Genomic DNA, 25,656 nt, shown 5'->3' on the forward strand with positions numbered 1-25,656 from the left:
TCTCAAAGTATATCCATGAATACTGCATATTGATAGATTCAGCTGTTGTCTCAAAACAGCAAGAAACCTTGCTTGGTCTGCAATTTCAGGTAACTGATAAAAGATTGGGGAAAGTTTGTGTAAAAGAAAATACTTTAAAAAACCCCATTTTTATTCCTGGGTTTACGTATTACTTCAGTGCTGGGGAATAAAAAAAGAAAAAAGATTGGAAAATAAATTGGGCATAACATTCATGAAGTAATGCTAGTAAATCAGGTGCATGATATAGAAATAAAGTCGTAAAGTTAGAAAGATTAGCATTTCTGGCAATTTATTCTGGAAAATACTGATTGTTTTGTGAAATTTGTCATAGCAAAATTTGACCTAGGCTTCTGCTTCTGGCAGTTCATCTCAATTACATTAGATCTATGTTTTATTTAAGTATTTTCTGTTTATATAATGGCTGGGTTTTTGAAACATGCCAAAAACCAGGATCTTAACTCTTGTCAGTCAACTGAGTCTTTTCTTGACTATTTTGGATGGGGTTTTTTCCACCTTAAATTCCTTTAAGCACTAATCCTTGCTCTTGAGCCTTTGCCATTTAGATCACATTCCTAACCACACAATTGGTATTGGAATAAGGGCTTCATAATTACATGTTTTAGTGCATCCTTAGGAAGTGACAAAGCTTTCAGGCAAGCAAATTCACTGTTTATAATCTGCTTGGCTTAGTTTTGGTAGTTTGGTTCAGAGTCTTTAGCTCCTTTTCTATTCCTGTAGCACCTATAGTGGGTCAAGTCAAGTACTGCCTGGTAAATACTTTATTTACCATATGAAATTAAATAACTTAAACACAACCTAAGCATAGCATTTCCAGGCCTTCTTAGGTAGAAGAAGGTAAAGAAATAGTTGACATAATGTAACTTCTTTTTCTAAGGCAATATTTTTTATTAGTTTCCCATGTTCATAGTCATGTGTGTAATTGAGCTGTTCTCTGTGCTGCTAAAAATTGTTTCATGAAGTTTTGCTGCCTGCATGTGATTGTATGTATTTATCCCTGAGCACAGTGGATTTTGCTATATCCATAACAGTGTTGTTGATCAGACAACTTGTACCATATTGTGATATAATTTCCTTATTGCTGTTCTCTCTCACCTTTCTCCTTTTGTTCACAGTCAGATATTATACACCAGAGTGTATTTGAATTGATTCACACAGAAGACAGACCTGAGTTTCAACGACAGCTACATTGGGCATTAAATCCTGCCCAGTCAGGAGATTCTGGACCAAGTGTACAAGGTGAGAACAGAATTTATTTTTTGCCTGTCAGATTAGTTGTTTGCTTTTTGGGCTTTTTTTAATTTGTCTATGTAAAAAAAAAAAATAGATCATTTTAGATTAATAAAGGAAGAAATAGCATCTTTCAAATTTATTTGCATTTTATGGTCACATTTAGTCGACAGTGAGAATTACTATTTTTTGCACTTTAAATATGCACTGTTATTCATTGTATTAAAGTACTAATTATACTTTAAATTGGAAGACTTTAATTTGGCATATAAGTGACAATGTTTCTTAGACTGATCGGTCCAAGAATATGCTAGTTACAGTGTTACTGTAGGGAATAGTGCATTCATTGCCACATAGAGCAGCCCTTCTCTTGGAGATAAAAGGGGAAGAGAAATAAAACATTAAATAGATGAGCCTTTAAGATCAAGAGGTGTGCATGTTAGAGCAGAATTGTCACATGTTACTGGCTGATGCTTAAGTGAGCTGCTATATTGAGAAACAGCTAAGGTGAAATATATTGCATGTGTGTCAGAGCAAAGATGTGTAGGTGCAGGTTATGTGTAATCCAGGAAGCATGTGCCTGCATCACAATGACAACAAAGCCATTGAGACAACTGCTCCATTTTAATGCTCCCTTTGCACAACAGTTGTTTAAACACGTAGGTAAAACTTCTGTTACTGTGACGTGATTATAGGGCATTTATTAATCCATAAAAAGTCCATATTTTAAAATAAATCTTTAAGTAATTGAAAAAAAAGAGCATGGAAATGCTGTGATTTAGTAGAGAAAGATTACTGTGTTTGTAACACACCTCAGTATATTTCAGTTTTTCATTTAGCAGTCAACGTTGTTACATCATCTCTAGATCAATCTCCTCAGGTCCACTGCACAGCTAGGTAAGAGTAGAGTTCAGTACAGCAAAGAGTACAGTTCTCAGAAACCAAATTTTCATCCTGCTTGCTTCAGAATGAAATTGTGTTCTATGGACCTTAAGCAAGTGCATATGAATTTAGAAAAAGTTATTTGAAAAGAATGACACCAGGTTGGATTGGCCTCAGATTTGACTGAACATTAGGATGTACTGAGCAGGATTACAAACAATTTTTTGTTTTGTATGTAGTGTTTACAGCTTGCTAAAAGCTGCTAATTGTGCCCCATTCCTGAAAGCATCCAAGGACTGGGTGGATGGGTCTTTGAGCAACCTGGTCTAGTGAAAGGTGTCCCTGTCCTTGGCAGGGGGGTTGGAATTAGGTGATCTCCAAGGTCTCCTCTATCTCAAACCATTCTATGATTCAATGATGACTTTTGAGCCTCAAGTGGCATAAAATGTTTGGATGTTGAGGATTTTAAACTGAATTCAGATTTATAGCAAAGGATAATGCTATGACTGTAAGGATCCCCTCCGTTTTTGCTAATTTAATCCATTTCTTTTTTAATACATTCAGCTGGCATTATGTAGATATTTATAGATATCTCAGACTCAGACACAGATTCCATCCTGAGTCTGGGAACTGATTCTGCTTCAGTTAGCCTGGGCTAGTTATTTCTCACTCAGTACTCTGGTATGCTGCTAGACCACTGGTTTCCTCAGCTGTTACTGTGCTTCCCAGACATGCCTCCCGGTCCTTGACTTGTTCCCAGAGAAGTTTGCAAAATTCTGATTTTTTCAGTCCCAAATATCTGCTTTGGGGCATTAAGTCTGGATTATCTTTTGAACTTGGTGTGTTGCGCAACCAGCTGGTCTTGAGTTTAAAGGCAAGCACTTAATGCATTGCATGTTCTGCACGTTGCTCCATGGGATTGATGAGATCTGGTGGGAACTTTGTGAGGGATATGGCTTCTAACCCCTGTAGTGTTAACTGCTAGTTTTGCTCTAGGGATTGTAGATGCTCTGTAGGATTCTTTGCCTTCTTACAGTGAGTCACTTCAAGATCCTGGCAGTAAAACCTTCCTGCCTTCTGTCTGCCTGGAAAAGTGCAGCAGTGTTGCTTTCACAAGTGTAGGAGGCTCAGTTTTGAAACCCACTGCCTCCTGTTTTGAGTTCTGTTCCCCTCCTGTTGGGAGCCACTTCTTTCACAACAGCTTTGCTCACTCTTGGGAACTGTGCATTTTACTATGGAACTTGACAAACTCCACAGCAGCCAGCTGGACTTGCTGAACCTTCAAATTTCATCTCTATATTTACCCAAAGGATAACACTGAGTTTCTCCTGTGGTGGAAATGCTGAAGGACACACCTAACAGTGCCAAGGCTGGCAGCAGAAACCCTGGCACTGCTTATTGGGTACTACCTCTGCACCCAGAGTTGGCATTTTTGAAATATTATTTAGGATTTGCATACTGTTTCCTTCATGCTCTTTTTTCATAATTATTGCTTCTTCAGAGAGCTTCCTAGAGAAGGACCATCTCAGAAGTGTTGAAAATTCTCACTGTCAGTTAAGCAATTTATAATAAAAAAACTGCAGCAGTAGCAAGTAAGGAAGTTTGCTTTGTCTGTTGCGAACTGTCCATATGACAAGTGTGGGAATTTCTTATTTTGTAATTTCAAAGTTATATGATAACTGACTTGGACTACAAATACCTGAGTTTGTCTGCCTGTGGGATCTGCTCATAATGGTGACTGGCCAATACAGTTCTTTAGATGGCTGTAATTTCAGGTTATCCCTTTTCATCTACCAACTAGAACAGAAAAAAGTTTCTTTTTCTCCATATCTTGACATTTATTCAGCAAAAATTGACCTTGCATAGCAGTTCTTTTAAGAAAAAAAAAGATATCTCCTGATTTTATTTGAAAAGCTAGATAACTCAGCATACTTGTAGGATTTAGATGGCCTTAGGTTGGAAGGCCTATTGGTAAGATATCAGCAATCTCATTTGGCTCCAATGCAGTCCCTTGAATTCATAGGAGGTTAAATAGAACTGGCTTTTGGTAATGATTTGTTTAACTTTGGGTTTGTTTTGCCAGTATACTAACCTCTGAGCCTATCTGTAAGTTTTTCCAGCTGTTCATGAGACAGAATTATATTCCAGAAAATATAATGTGGTGTGTTATTAAGTGACATGCTCTCCCTGACCTCATCTCCATGTCTGAAAAGTCAATATGGGTTCTTAAAGTCTGTAGTATTATTTTGTCCATACTGGATAATCAGTTCTCTAAGAGTACATGGACTATTTTTTTAAATTAAAGATTATTTTATTATAAAATGTCTTTTTAAGCTGGATTTTTCTCAATTTTCTGCATGTATGAATTCCTGGGGTATGGCTGGTTTTTTATATGTATTGCAAACACGATTGCTTTGCTAAATTTGCTGTGAGTAGTCATGCTCTGGTATCTCTGTGTGTATAGTCTCATGTAGAACATATGTATTTTATCAGAGGTTTATTGATTTACCTTCTGGTTTTACTTTATATTCCAAATGTTTAAGTTTGTTTTGTAAATACGACTTAGCAAATGCTTGTCCTGACAAGGTGGAAGGATACCATGTTGTTATCCTAGTTAACAATCATGGTTTTGAGAATTTTGTAAAACAAACAACTGCAAAGCACAAGAACTCCAGGTACACCTGGAGAGGTAGCTATGGTGTTTTGATCAGCAGAGCCCAGAAATATTTTCACTATTTAGTAGGCTCATTTTGCCTTCATTGGAGAAAAATGCTGATTTTTTTGTGGTGGTTTCCTAAAGTTGCTGATTTTTATTTATTACTCCTGCTTTCACCTGGCTGTCTGGAAAGTAAGTTTCACAGTTTGATACTGAGTTTTTGAATACTTGAAGTTCCTGCAGTTGCTGTGCCTTTTTGGAGATCCTACCATTGTAGAAACACTGGTGTGTTCTCTGCTGAGAACTCTGCTCTTTGCAACTGATCCAGAATCTAGGCTGTTGATAAAATAATGAATGAATTAAAAACCCAAACAAACAAAAGCCCCAATGTAAAAAAAAAAAAAAACCCAAAACCTGAAATTGCATTCAGTTTTTAAATACCATAGCCTGTAAAACATAATCCCATCAGAAGAATTGATGTTTAACCTCAGTGTTACAATAATAATGGGTTGTGAGGATGTTTCCAGTTTACATTGTTCTTGCTCAGGTCACGACCTAATGCTTTGTTTATGAGAAGGAAGATCGTTTGTTATAGATAGCCTTCTCTAGGTGTTCTTCTAAAAATAATCCTTTCCTGCAGGAGATAATGGCTTTTCACAGCCAGCAACCTATTATAACCCAGACCAACTTCCTCCAGAGAATTCTTCCTTTATGGAAAGGAATTTCATCTGCAGGTTACGATGCCTCCTGGATAATTCATCTGGATTCCTGGTGAGTATGGAGTTACATAAATACCTCCACATATGCTTAAAAGTTGGAAATCTGCACCTCTTAACAAGAGGTGCAGCAACTTAGTTTATTTGTAAGTCTCCAAAGCTATCTGGTCTGCTTGAGCCACAATGTTTCAGTTAGTGAACTGAATGACTCCCCCTTAAGATTGCTGTCACAACCACAAGTGCAAGTTCTCTCTCATGGCCAAGTTTCCTCAATGAAATGCAAATAAGCAACTACTTTTGTAAAATGCTGTGTGATTTGTAGATTAAAATGCATTACCAGAGTATTTTCTTGTAGCAAGTTGAGTATCTTGAGATGCAATAAATTATGATAATTAAGATGACCATAGTTTTTCCTTATTTGGAAAAGTTTTTGCTTGCTCTTTTTAATGCATTTTTTGTTAGTAAATTATTTCTATTTTAAAACAAATAAGGGTTTATCACCCCCTATGTGGTATCTTACAAAATAGATTTCTTTAGAATTGCAAAATTGAATATACAAATTTGCAAGAGAACTAATGCTATAATTATATGCATGTATGTTCATTAGAATATTAGAAGCCCCAGCTGATATGTGATACTATATGGTTTTTTTTTGTTTGTTTTTTACAGAATAATCTTCCCATTAATTAGTTTTTCAGTATGTTTATTAGTAGATATTGAAGTGACATGGTCAGGGGTATAACAATAGTGTTCTGTACTTGTTAGCTAACTTTTATGTATGCCATCCTATAACATTTGAATCTGATGGATCTTAAAAAAAATGAAAAATACATATTTTACATCATAACAAAAATATCTTGCTTTTAAATATCTCCAGCATGTAACAATTGCTTTTTTCCTCATCCTAAGGCTATGAATTTTCAAGGACGATTGAAGTTTCTCCATGGACAAAACAAGAAAGGGAAGGATGGTGCTGCTTTGTCTCCTCAGCTTGCACTGTTTGCAGTAGCTACTCCCCTGCAGCCACCATCCATCCTTGAGATACGAACCAAAAACTTCATCTTTAGAACTAAACACAAACTGGATTTCACACCCACTGGCTGTGATGCAAAGTAGGTGTAAATTATTCTCTGTAATTGTCTAATAATTTGCCAATGAAATAGGTTTCAGGTATGTATTTGAAACATAAAGCAGGCTACTCTTTTGGTATATAAACTGTTTCAGTGATGGCAGTTCAGAAGCTGTTGAAGTTTTTCTCTCCAGCCCTGCTATCAGGTAAGGAGAAATGGGTTTGCCATAGTCTATTTCCTTGAAATGGCATGCAGCTCTCTGACTCTCAGTTGTTAGAAAAACAAAGCAAAAACCTGCAAAACCAATGCAAAATAGAAAAACTGAAAGACGGCATACTAATGAATTAGGGAAGAAGAAAAGTTTCATATTAAATCTGGTTTGAAATTTGGTTTTAGAACTGATAGAGCAAGTGTTTAATTTCATTCCACATTTCTCCTTCATTTCAAATACTTGTAAAATACAATGGAAATGTATTTTCCTTCAACAGAATTTAAATACTTTTTTTTATACTATGATTTTACCCACATCCAAACCATTCTTTTCTCTATGTAAAATTTGGAAGCACCTCTGCAGTACCAGATCAAAATAATGTTACTATGCTTCAACACAGCAAGAAACCCATTAGGATGCTTTTTTTATCAAAATAAGAGCCTCTGGTCTCCTTCCTTCTCCTCTCCCTCCTATTTTTGACCAACAATTCTTTCATTTTCAGTGGAGTCTCTCACATGGGTTTCCATGCCTACTTACAGGATAGGATTAAATTACTTGGTGTTTTGTCAACTGAGAGACCAAAATGTTTTATTTCTCTAAGCTGATACAAGTAAAAAACAAAAAAATGTTAACACAAGTGTTTATTTTCTCTGTTTGATGTTTTTATTCTCTTGAAAAAAATACTTTTATGTATATTGTTCCTCATCTCTACTTTCCCCCTTTTTTTTACCTTTTGTCTTTGCATCTCCATGTCTTTGTTTCAAATCCTGTTTAAATAAATCTCTCTTTGACTATGTCTTTTTATCAGGTATCTCACAGTGATCACATGAATTCTGTTAAGTGTCTCATCCCCCCAGCCTCTAGTAAAGTACTCTAATTTTAGCTGCAGGGTCAAACATGACTCTTGCTAGTGGTCCTCTGAGTCATACCTTGTTTAAATGCAAACACAGGGGTCTCATACCACTCAAAAGCAAAGGGGATGTAGTTCTGAGATACATTAAGCTACTAAAAATTCTAATTCAAGCAAGAAGTTTTAAATGACTGAAGTTAAACCCCTATTTAATTCTGCATACAAGCACCTATAGGTAAATGATAAGAAGCAGGGCTAAGAAAACAGTGTCTTTCTTTGGAAGTAATGGGAGCTGCCTGCTAGGAGTGAATATGTTCAGTTGTATGGAATTGAGAGTCTGGCTGTAGGCATCCACTCTTTTTTTATGATCTAATGGTTTTGTGAACCCAGTCCTAGTCACTGAAGGCAACCTGGCAGACTAGTTAAAGTTTTATGATTTGTTGACTCTATGTTTTATTGGAGCTGTTCTGCTTCCGTGTACAATTGCTATACCAACAAACTGTAGTTAGCACTTGCATCTGAAATATTCTTGCCATAATTAACTTGCTGACGTTCATTCTGTGAGTTGCTTCATCAGCCATGTTGCAATTTTTTGGTTTTATCTTCCAGAGGAAAAATTGTCCTGGGATACACTGAAGCAGAGCTGTGTATGAGAGGAACAGGATACCAGTTTATTCATGCAGCTGACATGCTTTACTGTGCTGAAAATCACATCCGAAGTAAGTTTCGTCCCCTAAAAAAGGCTGTAACATCAAACATTTCTGGGTTTGATTCTTGGCAGCTTGAGCTGGTTTAAGTAACAATTATGGAAAGAAGTATAGTGTTGAGGAAATAAGCACCAGCTATCTGATGTATAACTATTTAGAGGACTCTGTTTTTTACTTTTGCTGCTAGTTATAACAGAATTATTTTCGGAGCTTACAGAATCATCTTCAGAATATTATGTTACTTCTTTTCTACTGACTTCTCTTGAAAAGTTCAAATTTTTTTCTCTTATCCCCTCATAGACAATTGCATAATGCCCCTCAGCAGGTTGTTCTCAGCCTATTTAAACACATTTTCTGCTTCAGGTGTAGTTCAGTCACCGTTGCTTATCAGTGGTTTTCTTTCAAAAAGAAAAAGAGATGCTTCCAGAGTAGAAGGAGATGCAACTTGAATGGTTTGAAACTTTGTCTTAAAAGTGGTTTTGCTACATTTTTTATGCTAAGATTAAAATTAAAAAGATAGGTTTTGTAGCAAGGATTTTTTGTTAGATTCTTAGACTTTCCTAATACGTTTTATTTAGCTTTTCTGTCTAGAAGTGCAGGGATTTTGAGCAATTGTACTACTTCCACCTCTTGCCTCTGTGAATCACGTATTTAAGAATTATCTTTAAAATTCACATTGATCACACAACCTTCACTTAGAACAACAAAACCAGACAAAATAAACTATAGCTCCCCACACAAAAACCAAGATAACTTCATCACAACACAGAACAAAAAAGGAAAATTTGCACAAAATTCACCCCATCCCTTCACCACAATTACAACAAAACTTTCCAATTATAATTTTACTCTCTAAGATTGTTCAGTACTTGTTTTGCCTGCTGCCTCTCCTGGTTGCTATCCTTATCTCAACATCCTCATGATCCTGGGTTTTGGCACCAAAATGACTCTAATGGGTTGACCCTGGCTGCATGCCAGGCACCCATCGAAGCCTCTCCATCTCTGCCCTTCACAACTGGACAAGGGAGAGAAAACATAATGAAGGGTTCATGGATTGAGATAAGGAACAGGAGAGATCACTCACCAAATACTGTTACAGGCAGAACAGACTTCATCTAGGCATATTAATTTAATTGATTCCTAACAAAAGAGCAGGATAATGAGAAGTAAAATAAGGCCTTAAAAAGTTTCCACCAGGAAACCTTCTCCAGCATGGGCTCCTCTCTCTATGGGTCTGCAAGTCTCTGCCAGGAGCCTCCTCCAGCACTGGCCTCCCATGGGTTCACAGCCTCCTGTAAGGCATCCACCTGCCTTGGCATGGGTCTTCTCCATGGACTGCAGGTGGATGAATCTCTGCATCCCCATGGTTCTGCATGGCCAAGCCTCTGCACCATGGGCTGCAGGGGAGTCTCAGCTCTGAAACCTCCTGCTCTTCCTTCCTCACTGACCTTGGTGTCTGCAGAGCTGTTCCTCTCACATATTCTCAACCTGCTCTTCTCTGGCCACAATTTTATCTACACAATAACCTTTTTTTTTCTCAAATGTTATCACAGAGGCATTATCACAAATTGTCCCGGACTTGCCCAGCAACCTGTCCACCTTGGTGCTGCTAGGGATTTGCTCTGCTGGAAATGGAGGAAGCTTCTAGCAGCTTCTTACAGAGGCCACCCCAGCAGCACTCCTGTCATTACCAAAACCTGGCCACACAAACCCAGTACAGAAATGTACTGTGAAAATTGAGTATGTTTATCAAGCATTGTTAGTGGTAGTGGGAATGAAGCATAAGATTTTTAGCTACATTTTTATGCACATTTGACCTGTGCATAAACCAGTCAAAATGTGAAAGGATTGCATTCAGAACTAATGTGTTTTGTAAATGTTAAAGTAATAGCCACTTTATGAGGGTGAGAGAGACTTGGGCTTTTGTCATTTACGTGTTTTAGTATTTATTAATTTCTGTTATTGAAGAAATAATGGACAAAGCCCCATATAGAAAGTTACCAATCTCTAGCAGATATCTTGCAGTTTTGACTTCTATTTTATGAGTAAATTAGACATCTTGAAGTGATCACTCATCCTGAATCACTGGGAATGCGTTAGTGCCACACCAAATTGGGCGATTGAGGACATGAGATTTGTAAAATTTTTCTACAGATGGGATTTCTTTCATGACATGCATGTTTTCATGATTTGTTTGCTGGACAGTAAACAGTATGCTTACTCTTTAGTGATGAAGACAGGTGAGAGTGGAATGACTGTATTTAGGCTTCTAACCAAAGAAAATCGATGGGCCTGGGTGCAGGCAAATGCACGGCTTGTCTACAAAAATGGAAGACCAGATTACATCATTGCCACGCAAAGACCTCTTACGTAAGTCACCAGTTCATAAAGTAGTATGCTTCCAAACTAAAAAGTAGTTTGAGGCTGTTTATATTCACAAAGGAATTTCTGGTTTTAAATTATTACCCTTTATATTCCAATTTCCCCAAATTCTTTCTTGCTAACAAACATGTAGAAAATTCTGGTATTTCAGAACTTGTGGCATAGTTCTTTTGCATAAAACTTCAGACAAATGTATTTCTTAGAAAGAAAAAGGTCAGCAGCAGAAGCATGAAGTTGTTCCATGCACCACATTCAATCCCAATGAGCAAAACCTGAGAAATCCAGCTGCAGTTGTGTAGGAGTAACAAATAACAAATTCAGTCCTGAATTTTAGTACTGAACAAAGTTCTGCATAAATGGAACTCAGCCTTGTTAAATAGATTAAATAATTTTTGCTAAGGAGTCTGTAAAATGGAGAAAAACTGATACTTCAAGTTTTGATTTACTTGCTATACCAAGGAAAGCTTAATGCATGGAACAAAGCCCACTTGTTTTCATTTCAGCCCATAATGCACAGAAAATGGTGTATGCTGTCTAGATTTAATTACAAATGTAATATGTAAATGTGGTATTACAGTCATAAGCTCCTTATTTCATAATCTGCCTCTTGGTTTAACTCAGCTAAGTTGAGCTGGAATAGGTAGGAATTCGAAAAATGCCTACAAATAGAATAGTTCATTTTTTATGTTAATTCCATGGGACAAAAAGATCAGAATAACTGTTTATTACTGCAGTACCATGCTACATATCTGATTTATTTTCAGAGATGAAGAAGGGGCAGAACATCTACGGAAGCGTAACATGAAGTTGCCCTTCATGTTTGCCACGGGTGAGGCTGTGTTATATGAGGTATCTTTCCCTATGTCGAGCCTTATGGACCCCTCTCAACCGAAGAGTAAAAGCACAGTGGGAAAAGGAGCCAAAGCAGCGCTACACGATGACTCTGTGGATCCAAACTCCCTCCTAGGTGTCATGTTAAGGCAAGATGAGTCTGTTTATCTCTGCCCTCCAGCCTCACATAAACTTTCTTTTGAGCGGAATTTCTTTGCAGACAGTAGGGATGAACTGGGTGGTGTTGTTAGCAGTGGCTGGACAGACAATCTCCTACCTGCTGGAAATCACAACATTCTCAAACGGGAGCTGATGGAGTGTTCCCAGGACAGCACTGTTCCACTTCCTGAAGACAGTGCAGCACTCTTTCAGGATAACAAAACCAGTGATTTGTACAGCATCATGAAAAATCTGGGTATTGACTTTGAAGATCTAAAGTGTATTCAGCAGGATGAAGAGTTTTTTAAAACTGAGTTATCTGATGTGGATGATATTGGGGACATCAACATAACTGATGAAATCCTGACTTATGTTCAGGATTCCTTAAATAAATCTGACTTCTTATATTCAGACTGTAACCAGCAGCAGCCCTTGGTCCAGAATGAAGGTTGCATGGTACAGCAAGACTTAGATCCACATCAACTTCATCAGCACCAGAAGCAGCTTGTGGAACAGCAACAACAGCAGCAGCAGCAGCAGCAACAACAGCAGCTGTGTCAAAAGATGAAACATATGCAAGTCAATGGGATGTTCACAAATTGGAGCTCTGGCATGCCTCTTATCTGCTCACAGCAGCAGCCCCAGCAATACATGTTCCCTGGCATGCATGCCAGTACATCTGAGTTCTCTTACAAGTCAGAAGTTAACACTTCCCCTTATGAGTGTAGGCAAGACTTTGTTCCTTACAAGCAACCCACAGCGATGATGCCACAGCTTTCTAATTTTTCTCAGATGGATTTTTCTGCAGCAGGTTTTGACGGATCGACCTATTCTGCTTCTTCCAACTTTGAGGATTTTCTCAGTTGTTTGCAGCAAGTCCCTGAAAACCTTGAGTGTGGGATAAACTCTGAGTCAGTTATGCTGACTCCTCAAACATGCTATGCAGGCGCTGTTTCCATGTACCCGTGCACGCAGGAGGCACAGCCCAGCTGCGTGGATCAAATGCAGTATGATCCTGTGATGACAGATCAACAGCAGCAAACCTTGGGGAACAAGGTATGGTAAACAGCATTGCTGCACTGCTTGCACTTTGAATCGAGTTTATATTGTTTTGGGTGACTGCTGGGGGGCAGAGTTTGTGACTGAATTGCTGAGTTTGACATGGTTGGCTTAGCAGTGTGTGGATGTCTTTGCTTTATTTGTTCATTAGAGTGAAGAGAGTTGTATTTGTTCAAGTTTATATATATGTGTACCTGCAGTCTGATAGCTCTCTTTAGCAGTATTTATCAAGAGTGAATTAACTAGTCTGTGGTACTATACCAGTAATTTTCCTGATAGAAGCAAATATATTAGCAAATTCCAAGTTTTGGAATTTGCTAATAAACCCTTTATAGAGGAATTGAGTTTGCTTATATCATTTCGTTTTCATTAAATATGTTGTAAGGATCCAAAAAAAATGGTTTTGAAGTGTGAATATGTCTAGCTACTCAGATTCCTCAATGATTTTAGGATTAGTGAAAGCATTAGATTATAGTATCATAAAAATGGCCTGAAATATGAACTGTTTCACTCCTATACACAATGTTACTGCAAAACCCAAGTTTTTATATATTGCTATGAGTGAAAGCCAGCTTGTTCCTCAAGCTGCTGTCTAAATTAACTGCAGAAGAAAAAAGAGTTGGAAAAAGTTATAGTCACAGTAAAATAATCTGGTCCTTTTTCACCCAAGAGAATGCACAATAAAAGTCATAGAAGAGAGGATCCTGGCTGAGCACAGACTGCAGTTGTAAATACTGTTCTTCATTAGTAAAATTAACTTAGAAACAAAATTCAATTGCTAGTTCCTGATTCTGAATAATCTTTGTTGAAGTACTTTCTGTGGTACCCTTTATTTCTGTTAATGCTGCTAGAGTACAGACTCATGATTCTTATTTTTTGTTATTCTATCTCAATGAGTTAATGTTCTGGAGTACTGATCCTGCAAATGCTTATGCACATGCATAAGCATTTACAGAATTAAAGTATTAAGTGGCATTTAACCTATGCAAGACAAAGGTGAGGAATGCAATTGGAGCATATCCATTTTTAACATTCTTAATACAAGTACGAAACATTCCCCTTTTAAAACTGCTTCACTGCTGAAAAGAATGCAATTGCAGAATTGCAGAAATTTACCTAAATTATAGCACAGTTCAGCATGATGAATGGCTTCTCCCTGAGGTTGAAATTGCATGAAGTGACTTTGAGAAACTGCACTGTGCAAACTTGAGCACGACTTGGCTGTGCCTTGCCTGGCTGTGCTCAGTGTTTAGTCTTTCAGTGCTTCTTAATAGGGGTTCAGAGCAGCTCCAGGGCCATCCAAGTTTGTCTTTATAATAACAAAGCATTACTCTTTACACAAAAGCTGCACTAATGTGATGCATCAGTTTTGAACAAATGTTACATTTGCAATTCCATTTTTTTATTTTTAATGGCTGGTTTTAATTGCATTTATTTTGCAGATTATTTTGTTGTTACACTTCCTTAATAATTTTTGTTAGGATCCTTTTTTTTATTTTCTTCCCTGCATTTACTTCACATCTATCTATAAAAAGTTTAGTGATTAAGACAGCACCTCTGAAAAAATGATGTCTATTACTTCCTATTTACTAGCATGCTGTGATGCAATAGTAATAGGACTTTTAGTTTGTTGTAAAACAAAATTATCAAAGGCCACTTTGTGGAAAAATTGTGCTTACTTAAGTTGTTCAGAGGCAAATTCAGCCCCTCTTGTTAGGGTATTCCTGTGCAGCATGGGGCTGAGTAGCACTGCATGAGCAGAAGCCCTGTGTGACTAAGCAGATAGGATACTGCTGTCTGAGCCCACATTCACACAGCCAAACCAAAGCAGGGCTGTCTTGGTGGCTGGGTTTAGCACACTCACATCCCTGTCAGTGGTTGGAGTCCAGAGAGAGGACAGATGTCACTATATAAGCTGTGATTGGTATCTTTTCAGACTTCTAACTCCCATTGATTTCTCCATGAAAAGACAATGGAATTAGAAAGTCAGAAGGGTCTGTTGTGGTCATGTGCCTTGACTTTCTGCCTATCTTGTAATTGTGGTAGGAGCATAGCCAGTGCAGTCTGAAATCCCTTTCAGTGATGGAGAACAACAGAAAGGCTTGTGATTATTTGGCTGCTTGTTTAGGATCAGTATTCCTTTATTAAGCAGGAGAAACCTTCCTAGGTACTTGATTCTATGTTGAGAGCGTTCTTAAAAAATTTAATGAGTGTGGTCATCTTATTAATGAAGAATATTGAAATAACCTGCTTCTGTCAGAAACAATCCTTGTGTGTACTCTTAAAAGTATGTCAGCTTTGATTAACAACAAAATTCACATGGCTATAGCCTTGTTGTTAAAAAGTTAGAAGAATTGTGCACAGTCAAAGAATTGTGCACATAGTCAAATTTCAATGCTTGCATAGAAGGAAAAAAGAAAAAAGAGCTAATACCCAGCATAATTTGATAGATGAATGGATGAATGAATGTATAAGACATGTTCTTAAAGACAAACCTTGAAGGAATGAGTACTTATGATATAAGCTACTCCCAAAGAGATGATGGAAATGTTTAAAATACTTTGTTGTATTTTCTTTGCATGACCGAATGGAGTATTTTGTAGATAAAGTCCACAGCATGACAGGAAGCATTACATTAGGTGATTAAAATAATCCTATGAACAATTATGTTAAGACTGATGAAAGCCATTCATTGCTCTTGCTTGGCACTGTCAATATGAAGACTGTCAAAAAGCCCACCCTGCAACATTTCAGCCAGTGGATTGCACACAGTATGCTTCAGCTTATGGATAGGACTGCATGTGCATTCCTGGAGGAGCTGTTATGTCTGGATCCCACTGCAGGCACAGAAAGATGTAAATAGGTTGCTTTTAAAATGTAACAGCTGGATGTGACAATGAGGAGTTCTCAAACTGTACTTTCTAGAAATAGAAAGTCTATTGCACTTTAGATAGTAGAGTTATTTCTTTGCTTAGCCAGAAGTAGGGCTCCCATTGACTTCAACATGGATAAAGTTCACTGATGATTCAGTCCCTATTTTAATGCAAATGATATTATCATTAATCATCATTAAAAAAACAAAGCTAATCAATATATTTTAAGATTATTTCATCCAGTGTGTCTTTAGGAGGATTTTTAAATACTTATTAATAAATTAGTTTCCTATACTAACCATTTATATTCTCTTTTTTCCTGCCAGTTCCAAAATGGTTTCAATGGAGGAAATGTAAATGAATCATATCCCTCTCAGTTAGATGTGATCAGTAATGCACAGACTGCCACACATCTTCAGCCTCTTCATCATCCAAAAGAACCCAGATCCTTCTCAGATTTGGCATCTAGTGGATTTATGTGATTCAGATCTAGAGCTCCATCTGTGATTTTGTCTGGGCATCAGGTTGCTCTGAGGAAAAGCTTGATATGTCTCTCTTTGAGTGTCAGACTTGAACAGCTAAATTACATTTTGAGAATATGAGGTTGGTTGCACTATATACGGGTGGATATGTAATTCAAGACCTGGCTTCTTAGAATGACAGGCGGAATTAAATCTTCTGATTTAAAGTATGCATGTGCTGTTTTCCATCAGGCTGACTGTGTCCTTGCAGTATGGATTACATACATACTACAGACTATGTCATGCTGTACAACATAAGATAAGGCAAATGGTTTTGTTGTTTAGAAAATAATTGGGCACTTTACAAATAGCATTGATGGCACAAGGAAGGTGATTCACATGTGGATTATTTCCAGACTTTATTTTTTAAAAACTATTAAAAAGCTCTAAATTCATGAGAATCAGAAGCGCTTAATTTTAATGCATACTAAGCTCTGTAATCACTTATTTTGTATTTGAATCCTTTTGTTTTAAGTCTCCATTTCTAGCACTTTAATAGAAGGCTTAATACAAGGATATGATATGCAACTTCAGGTTTTCTATGAAACAGACCCCTTGCATTCCTCCTTTTCATGTCAACCTTAAGTGCCTCACAATTTAGCTACCTTGTTTCTGATGGGAGCTTATTTTAGCAAAACTCACTATAAATGTCATCTCTAGTATGTGAACTTTTAGCTAACATCAACAGTGCTACTGGCTGCATCTTTTTTTCTTTCCCTCAAACAATTATTTGTTTAGAAAGTGACTTAATTCATCTGTGGATTTGTTACACTATTATCAGGAGTTGTTAATGTTCTGAATTTAGTTCAGCTAAAGAATTTGAGTTTATTCTATACTGCTTTTCTGCTTTCTTCAGGTAATACAGGGTATATTAAAAAAGCAGATTTTGCTGAGGGGGAGGAGCAGATCCTCAGGATTAGTTTTAGATTATAAATGCTGAAAAACATGTGCCTTATCTTGTGTTAAAATGCTCATAATGTTCTTTAGAAATAATACAAGGCTGCTCTATGCAAATATTTTCATTAAAATGGATATTGAAAAGGATTGCATTTTCAGTGAAAGGGGTAAAGGAATCTCAATAGTGATTGGCATTGACATTATTTTGACTGCAATTTTCAATGTTAATAGTGGGGAAAGTGTCAGTTTGGTTTCAGTTTTATCCCTGGCAAATTGCACTGCAAAGAACAGAGAGGTTATTCTTCTTGTGTATGTTGATCCATTTGGGAAGCTTTGTGCAAACTATGAAACTGAGGAAAGAAAAAGATCATTAGAGAAATTCTCCTTGCAATAGTCTTTATTTTCAGGAAAAAACCCAAACTAAACATATCCACTAAACATTCTGGGGTTTTGTTTTACTTTTAACTGAGGACTGTAAAATTGCAGACACCAATGTTTGGTGCAAAATAATAATCTACGTGAAAAATACAGAAATGTGTATATGTTCAAAATATTTCATACTCTTGTGTGTTGTATAGTTCATATATAATAAAATGTCTTTGTAAAATATTTTAAACAGTTAATTTTAAAGTATTACATCGTTATATGTTAAGAACAATTTTATTACATTTGTTATATATAATGTAAAATGGCAATTTTACCAGTTTGTTTGAAACAGGCAAAAGTAAATTGGCTCCCTCCAGATAGTTGTTAATATTGTTTAATAAAGGACAATCACTTAAAATTGGAATCCTTTCATAGCTGAAACATGCTTTCTTTGAAGAAGAGCATATTTTCTTCCATTCTATGTGATATGATACATGATGCCAAACTTCTATCTCAGTTACAACTTTTTGGATCAATAAATTCAGCAGTTCTTTTAAGTGAAATTAGCGTATATGAAAGGGACATTAAGGAAGCATTTACTATTCAGGAAAAGCCCATAAAGGCATTGTGGGTTTTATTATAAGGCCACTTTTTTCCCCCAGATTTTGTTTTCTGCGCAAGACAATAGTAACAAATTCACTTTCTATAATTTGAATTAATCCTTGATTCTGTCTTTTTTTAGTTGAAGGTGGTGTTTTAAGCCAACATCTGAAATGTCTTCCATATCTAGCTAGTGTGTCATGTTTGCATTTGAACTGGAAAATTGGAAAAATACTGTAAAACCAGGTTGAAAGGGATAATATATGTGTTCCATCTTACAAACCATTATATATCCTGTTTATGAATTTAGTTAAACCAAATACATGTTGTCCTATCACTAAGTGCCAAGGATGCAGTACTACGAGAGTGCTGCCCTACTTAATGTAAACAAGTTAGTTGTTTATATGCATATCAGCGTATTTTGTGCATTATCTTACGCGTACAACGTTGACTGTATTAGTGCACTCTTGATCTGCACCAAACTGTACCTACAGTGCACAGGTGTTTCTGAATTGGATCTCTATTACCCCTTCAGGTCTGTTATAAGTAAGATTATAACCCAGTGTTAGTCAGTATTACTGTCCATTTTTGTACAAGTTTTACTACCTTGTTTTCCTTTCCAGTCCTCCTCTCTCCTTGGCTATGCCTGCACATACCATGCAATACACCTCTTGCGTTAAGGTATGGTTCTGTAGCGCTCTTGCTCATCTCCACTGAAGTTTGTAAGACATAATACATGGTAATAAAATATTCACTTGAATGTAGCTGAAATGTATGTTCTTTTACTACAAAAATATTTGATTTCAGCAGTATACAAAAAATACCTTATTGTATGGTTACTAATATCTTTTGAGAGCTTGTCATCTAAAATAGTTTACAAAACTTGTTCTTTACGTCACTGTGGACTTTGCACTTCTCTGAATATTAGATGCAAATACAATGTATATAATTTAGAGTGGTGAACAAATGTGTATTTGTCCATGGAATTAGTATTTTATACTTGCATGAAAATGAGTTTATAAATAAAGTTTGTAAATAGCAAGCCACAATTAGTAGTTGGAAGGCTCTTATATTCATTGCTCACTCACAGTAAATTAACAGTTGAACAGTGCTGAGGCAGGAACAGATTTCTGCTTTGATGCTGCTGAAAAGAAGCATGTTCTTTTTTGTGATCTGGAGCTGGCAATTGGTACATTACACTGGTATTTACTGTTTATTGCTAGTTCAAAATGACATTAAGTTAAGAAAACAATTTGTTTATTTCTAATAATATTTGCTAATATTACTGTTTCCTGTGTGCTCTTTTGGCTTTGCGTGATAATCTTTTAAATTGTTTGTAATGCTAAATCAAATGTTGCACTGTAATTCCCTATGCAGTTTACCAAATTTACAACAGTTTTTCAGTTTAGTGACATGATGGGCAATAATTTAATTGGCTGGAACTACACCATTGTCTTGTAAAGTGTATTAAGACAAATGTCTTATCCGGAATCAATACGAGGCTATGAACTCTGTATGTCAGTACTATTGTTTACTTTTCTTGCACTGCACAAAGACACATGCTAAGATACAAGATAATTCAACAAGACTGCAAATCTATAAGGTAACATCTGGAAATAATCAAGCAATAATATAAGCAACACTGGTTATCCTTTTCTTTGTAGTCTGTTGCATTTATTAAAAGTACACCTTCAAGCCACATATCGACCTGTTCCCAGCAGTATAGGACCTTACTGTCCTTTTGTTTGAAGGAAGGAGATACTTTCTTCTGCAGAAAGCCATTTTCTTAAAGATTTATGAAGTTTTTTCTTTGCTCTAATCAGCATGAAGGTTAACAACCATAGTGATACCAAACCAGCAGTAGGCACTGTATCAAAATCTCAGGCAATTTGTTGACAGAAGTCGTAATCTTACTCAAGGCTCTGTCAGAGGGGAGCTTTTCCAAATAGCTATTTTGGAGATCTTAGTGAAGAACCATGTTTCCCACTCACACACTTAAATTGAGAGCTGTTTTATTCTCAGGTGGTTTTGTTTATCTGAGAACTGGCTTTCTAAGTAGAGTAAATTCTATTATCTAGAGTAAGAGTCCGATTCTACTTCTAATATTTTCATTCTGTCATTTATTAATTTAGCAAATTATCTTCCTGCCTTCTTTCCTCTCTGCCCAGGCATCCTTCCTTACTAGCTGACACTTGTAGTTCTAACTAAGTAATACAAGACTGAAGCATCTTTAGATATCCAAAATGTAAGTTGACATCTAAAACTAAAAATGAAATTCCACCCATTGTACACTTTGCACAATCTCAACACGTAATTTCCAGTGCGGGGCACTGTTCAGTTTCACCCATTTCATTCCTGCTCCCTTCAGGAAGCAATGCTTGCTTTGATTGTTTGTCAATGAATCTGAGCCAGGTCTACAGAGAGACATCCATTCTTTCAGACTAGTATGTTGTGGTGCATTGATTTTTCTAGTGAACCCACATTCTATAAATCCTCTTATCTCTTGAAGTTTGTCTTCCTGACAAGTAAAAAAGAACTATAGTATTAAGGCATCAGTATCTAAGTGAAAAAATTTCGAAGATCCAACCAAATATGTGAAATCAAAGATGTGATTAGTCATGTGAGATAATGAGTTTTCTTCTTAATAACCTGACTTTTCTATTTGATGCCCAACACACAATGTTATTAGTATTAAATAAAGATGTATACACTTAGTTTCCAAAATAGGCAGTCTTTGAGAAAAGGAGAGCTCCCTCAACATTAAACTTTTTTATGATTTATGCTGAAGCTAACAGGCTCTTATCTTCATTTGAATCGGCCTGGATGCAAATAAACGTATAAGTAATTAGTACTAAGTAATAGTATTAGTATAAGTATTAGTACTAAGTAATTGCTTATAACTTGTATTAATTACTAAAATAACTTAAAAATTAATAACTTCAACAAATATTTTTACACATTTTGAAGGCTGCATATGATCATAATCATCTGAATGTCTGAAATCTATAAAAAATAAGTTTGAGAAGTTTCATTATTGAAAAAAAATCATAAAAACAGTAGAGGATGCCTGAGGGATGTTTGTACTAATGGGAATCCTTCATGCTGCATAATAGGAATAATAATAATAAATGTAAAAGTTCCTCCCATTCTTACAGAATGAAAATTTTTGATCAAATTTTCTCATTTTTGCTGGTTATGGACATTCAGACTTCCCACAACACACAGTAGTGGGCATCTGTTGCTACATGGTATGAACAACTTGAAGAACTTGACTCCTTGTTAGTAAAAGTAAGAGCTAAATTAGAAGAAACTATGAAAATAATTTGTGACACTTGTCATTAAAGTTTTGAGGGGGAGTTGTAGGAGGAGAAAGGATGGTGTCATTCTCAGTGGACTTAAAAGATGTTTAAAGGTATTTGTATTCTTTTCTACTTTCTAAATTATAATCCATGTTTTTTAAAGAGCAAATTTTAAATCTTCAGAGTCCTTACTTGGCTGCCTTGATTATTCCATAACTGCTCAGATCCTGGCAATACTGAGCTATGTGACTACCAAGCCCTCAAAATTGCATGTCAGGTGTTTCCTGCATCTCTGTGGGGCCCAAACCTGCAAGGGTTTTCAGAACATACTGAGAAAATTTGTCCAAGAGAAAGCAGCCAGAAAGTCTGCCAAAAGGAGCTAATGTGAAAGCAAAACAAGTTAGCTCCATCCTCTACCTTGTTTGGAGTTTGGATGTGAAAGAAATGGTCTCCACAGTGGTTCGCAGGATATTCTGAAATGAAAAAGTCTCTCCTTTAAAGTCATTCCACTTGGACCAAGTAGTTCATGAATAACAGAGAGAGCGAGAGAGCAAGGGATGTATCCTTTGGTCTAGGATCTAGGACATGCACTTAAGACAATTGGATTCCTCAGGAGGAGGTGCTGGATTCCCAGGATAGTCTGCGGCCCAGCAATTAGGACATTCATTCAGCTTGTCATTAACATCTTTTTCATTCTCTTGAGGGGAGAAATGTAATCAATTTTGGATGGAGGTTTAGACATAAAAGCCTGCAAACAAAAAAAAAAGCTAGCTTCATAATTGGTTTTACATCTGCAGTAGATGAAGGATCTCTGCAACTGAAATCTGTTACACATGGGTTCATTGGAGAGTTTATTCTCTTTGATTTTAGCTGTCCATACTGACATACATGTTTTTAAAAGCACAAATATTGAAAGTTCTCTTCAACATTATGATCGTAGCTGTCTCCCAGAAGTTTTTTTTACAGAACATGCAAGTTGCTCTTCCAAGTTATAAATGGAACTGTAGAGTAAGTGCAGAATGACTTTCTGCCAGTGGAGCTCCAAATACAGTGCCAAGAGCTGGTCAGGACTTCACAGCACTGCCAATCGCTATAAAAAATAGAGCAGTCCTTTGCTGGCAGAAGTACCCAAAATTGCTGAACAGAGCGGTGCAGCATTTGTGAGTCCCTGGTGGGTGGTGGCAGCAGCTCTGTGTAACGTGCACATGCATGCACACAGAGCAGCCTGTGATCGTGAAGGCACATGATCATGTGCCAAAGAATGTTTTAATTATACTGGCATCTAATCAGAACTTGAAAGGCTAATAAGAGCCTGTGACACCTCGTTCAGTATAAAGAAGGATCTGCGTTAAACTTCAGACCTAGATTTATAATCACTACATGAGCTTTTATGTACTTAGCTTTATGGCTCAAGTCTACTTTTAGTCCCTCTATAGTTCTTAATAAAATAAATAAAGGGAAGTTCTCAGGCAAAGAAAAGTTTTGCTAACTTTGTATTTCAATTTTAATATTGCAAAGTAAAATAACAATCGTAGGACCTTCAGACCAAGAATATTATTATTAAGCAGCAAAAATGTGGAAATGATCAGTTTAAAGAATGTAGATAAACCTCATCAAATGCTTCTAAGCTCTGGCTTTTTCCCTCAAATATAACTCTGAAGTGACTTTGTCAAGTTTGTTCCAGTCCTTCCTTTTTTTGCAGATATCTAAAACCAGCATTTAAAATGTTTTTTGCTACAGATGAGAAATACACAGATTTTCTGACTCAGCTGTGACTTCAAAACTTGTAGAAGTTCAAAGTGCTTTGAAGTCAGCATGCCCATTGCTAGAATCTGGACAAAAGTAAAATATGTGGCAAAAGATCCAGATCTGACTGGATTTACCACTGGAACATTTTTCATTGCTTTTATTTATTTATAGAACTAGAGTATTTTTGTATTAATGGACACACTTACCTACCCACTCTCAGGGGTCATATAAATCTTACAGAACCTGCTCCAAGAGATACCAGTAGAATGAGACCGATTTGATTTTATTGTTTAGATATTATTTAGATATAGATATTAGTTTTTAGTTGCTGCCGGTTCTGCAGGAAGACAACTGTGTAGCTTCTGCAGTAAGGGCTGAAGTATACTCTTGAAATCACTTTGACAGATGGCAAAGGCAGGTGAAGAACATAGCCTGTGGGAGTCTGTAGAGCAAGAACAGTTGCTTCATGGCTGGAGCAGTTGCCTATTTCATCAGAGAACAAAGCATCCAGACTCCTGCAGCAGCAGTGCACAGTAGCTGAAGTTACTAATAGGATATACAAAGGACAAATATGGCTCAGAATTGCTGCCAAGACTCTTAACTCCTGAACAGGCATTGCAGGGAGATATGCAGTGCTAAGGGCTCTTCACACCACAGGGCCCAGAGCCAACTGTAAGCTCCTAGACCAGACTTGTCTGACTGGTGACTCCTTCTTATGCAACAGCCTTGTTGTTCTAGGATGAGCCTTCTGCCAGGGCCCAACTGGCAGCAGGAAGGACTGCATTCAAATGTGGATCCTCACAACAAATAGACCAGCTGAGCTTCCACCCAGGAACTTGGAATAACTGATGGGAATTATTCCATGTTCCAAATGAGCTGACTCCCATGCTGGCAGACACAGATCACCAAGCCGTTGTTATTTAAGGGGGAAGGGGGAGGGGAGGTGAGAAAGAAAATTCCAACAAGTTGGTTAAACAGGATGATTTATAACACCTAATGCCTAAAGCAAATACCACGCTATTTTAGAATCTGTTTTCCTCTGATGTGGCAACTGCTAGGTCAGCTCTCGTCCACTTTGAGGTACGACTTAAGCAGCAGCCCTCAATTGATAAAATCTATTGGGTAATATGACCCAATTTGAACAGCTGTTAAGTTGCTTATCTGATTTTTGTAGTTTTTCCAAACCTCTTTGCTACCATTCTTTGCAACTTCTTATTGCTCTCTGTTCCTTGCTCTGGCAGCTGGTGTCTTTACCCATGGCACGTTAGTGAGTGGTTCCTGCTACAGCAGCTCAGAGCCCTGAAAATCACACACATAACTTACATTCATGTTTCTGTGTTTTAGCTTAAACAGCTTTTCCTGCTTTGCAGCAGAAAGGGAATTGTTTCATATCAGTCCTCTATTCTGCTTTAGTGGAGAGATTGATTTTTTTTTTTTTTAGGCATTGACTATCTGTCTTACAACACACTTGGCAAGTAGGATACCTGCCTTGGGATCGTCCCTTGTCATCACTCTTCCTCCTCTGCCCCCTGCATGCTAAGAACATGGCAGTAGTTGTGCTCTCTCTTTTCCAGTTTCTTCTGAGTCACATCTTCCCTCAAAGCAATCTTTCTCAACATTTTGGGCTGTCAATCTTCATGCAGCCCTGAGTCAGTTCTCCTGCCCAGGAGAAATCAAGCCACTGCCAGCAGTGAGAGGTAGGTAGCAATTCCCTGGCTAAGATAAACATACCCAGCCAAGTATTACAGCCCACTCATGTTCCCTTGTCACTCCCCACATTGGAGGAATACAACTTGTACATACTTCTTCCACCCATTACGTCTTTGAAGCCTTTTATAACTTCCTAGTTGTAACTTAAAACTTGAGAAACACTTCTTTAAGAATTGCATGCAATAAATGATGAAGGACCCTTCTTCCATCCCTCAAGAGCTAGTATTTGACCTTTCATTTACCATACTATATTTTTAGCGGTATAATTTCAGATACAATTACCTACACTCAGCTTCTTAAATCATGCATGAAATGCTTTTTCAGTGCCACATTAACAACTAGCTGCTCAGCTTGCTGGAATTAGAAACCAGATATGTTGTTCTATTTACAATAAAAAATCAGACTGGTTTTCTTGTAGATTGTTATAATAAAGAAAAAAGGTCCCTTTGGTGTTCTTTAATTTATGACACACTGTAAAATGTCCAGGCACATTTTGCCTGGTAGCAGAAGGAGAAAAAATAGTAACTCTTGGCTGGAGATTAAAAAAGTCTCACACACCATTAATGTATTTTGAGATCCTGCACATTTGGGAGCAAATCAGCTACTTATCTGCTTCTGGGATCATACTCATTTGTAACCACAGTGAAGGCTCTGTGGCTTTCAAGATTTTTTTTGTTAGTCTGCCTAAATAAAATCATTCACATCAGATGAATGTCAGTACAGTGCCATTAAGATCACATTAAAGAGATCTTTAGGCTAACATTTTTGGCCTCGCAGGATAAATTGCATCCTGTTCTGATTTTTTTGATTCTTAATGTCTCAAAGCCTGCTTTTTAAGCACTGGAAACT

General features: G+C 37.0%; 1 protein-coding gene across 1 annotated transcript in view; it reads left to right on the top strand.

The window, feature by feature from the left end:
• The window catches only part of AHR (aryl hydrocarbon receptor), a 62,310-nt gene extending 43,212 nt beyond the window's left edge, over positions 1–19,098 (top strand). The window contains exons 5-11 of the mRNA XM_071429126.1: positions 1,155–1,278; positions 5,448–5,578; positions 6,433–6,635; positions 8,264–8,373; positions 10,590–10,731; positions 11,508–12,789; positions 15,992–19,098. Of these exons, the coding sequence (XP_071285227.1) occupies positions 1,155–1,278; positions 5,448–5,578; positions 6,433–6,635; positions 8,264–8,373; positions 10,590–10,731; positions 11,508–12,789; positions 15,992–16,147 (2,148 nt within the window). The 3' untranslated portion in view covers positions 16,148–19,098. The remainder of the gene's footprint in view (positions 1–1,154; positions 1,279–5,447; positions 5,579–6,432; positions 6,636–8,263; positions 8,374–10,589; positions 10,732–11,507; positions 12,790–15,991) is intronic.
• Positions 19,099–25,656: the final 6,558 nt, after the last annotated feature.

This window comes from Agelaius tricolor, unplaced genomic scaffold (genome assembly GCF_023055355.1).
Source record: "Agelaius tricolor isolate 1412-34295 unplaced genomic scaffold, bAgeTri1.0.p SCAF_6, whole genome shotgun sequence".
Taxonomy (NCBI): domain Eukaryota; kingdom Metazoa; phylum Chordata; class Aves; order Passeriformes; family Icteridae; genus Agelaius; species Agelaius tricolor.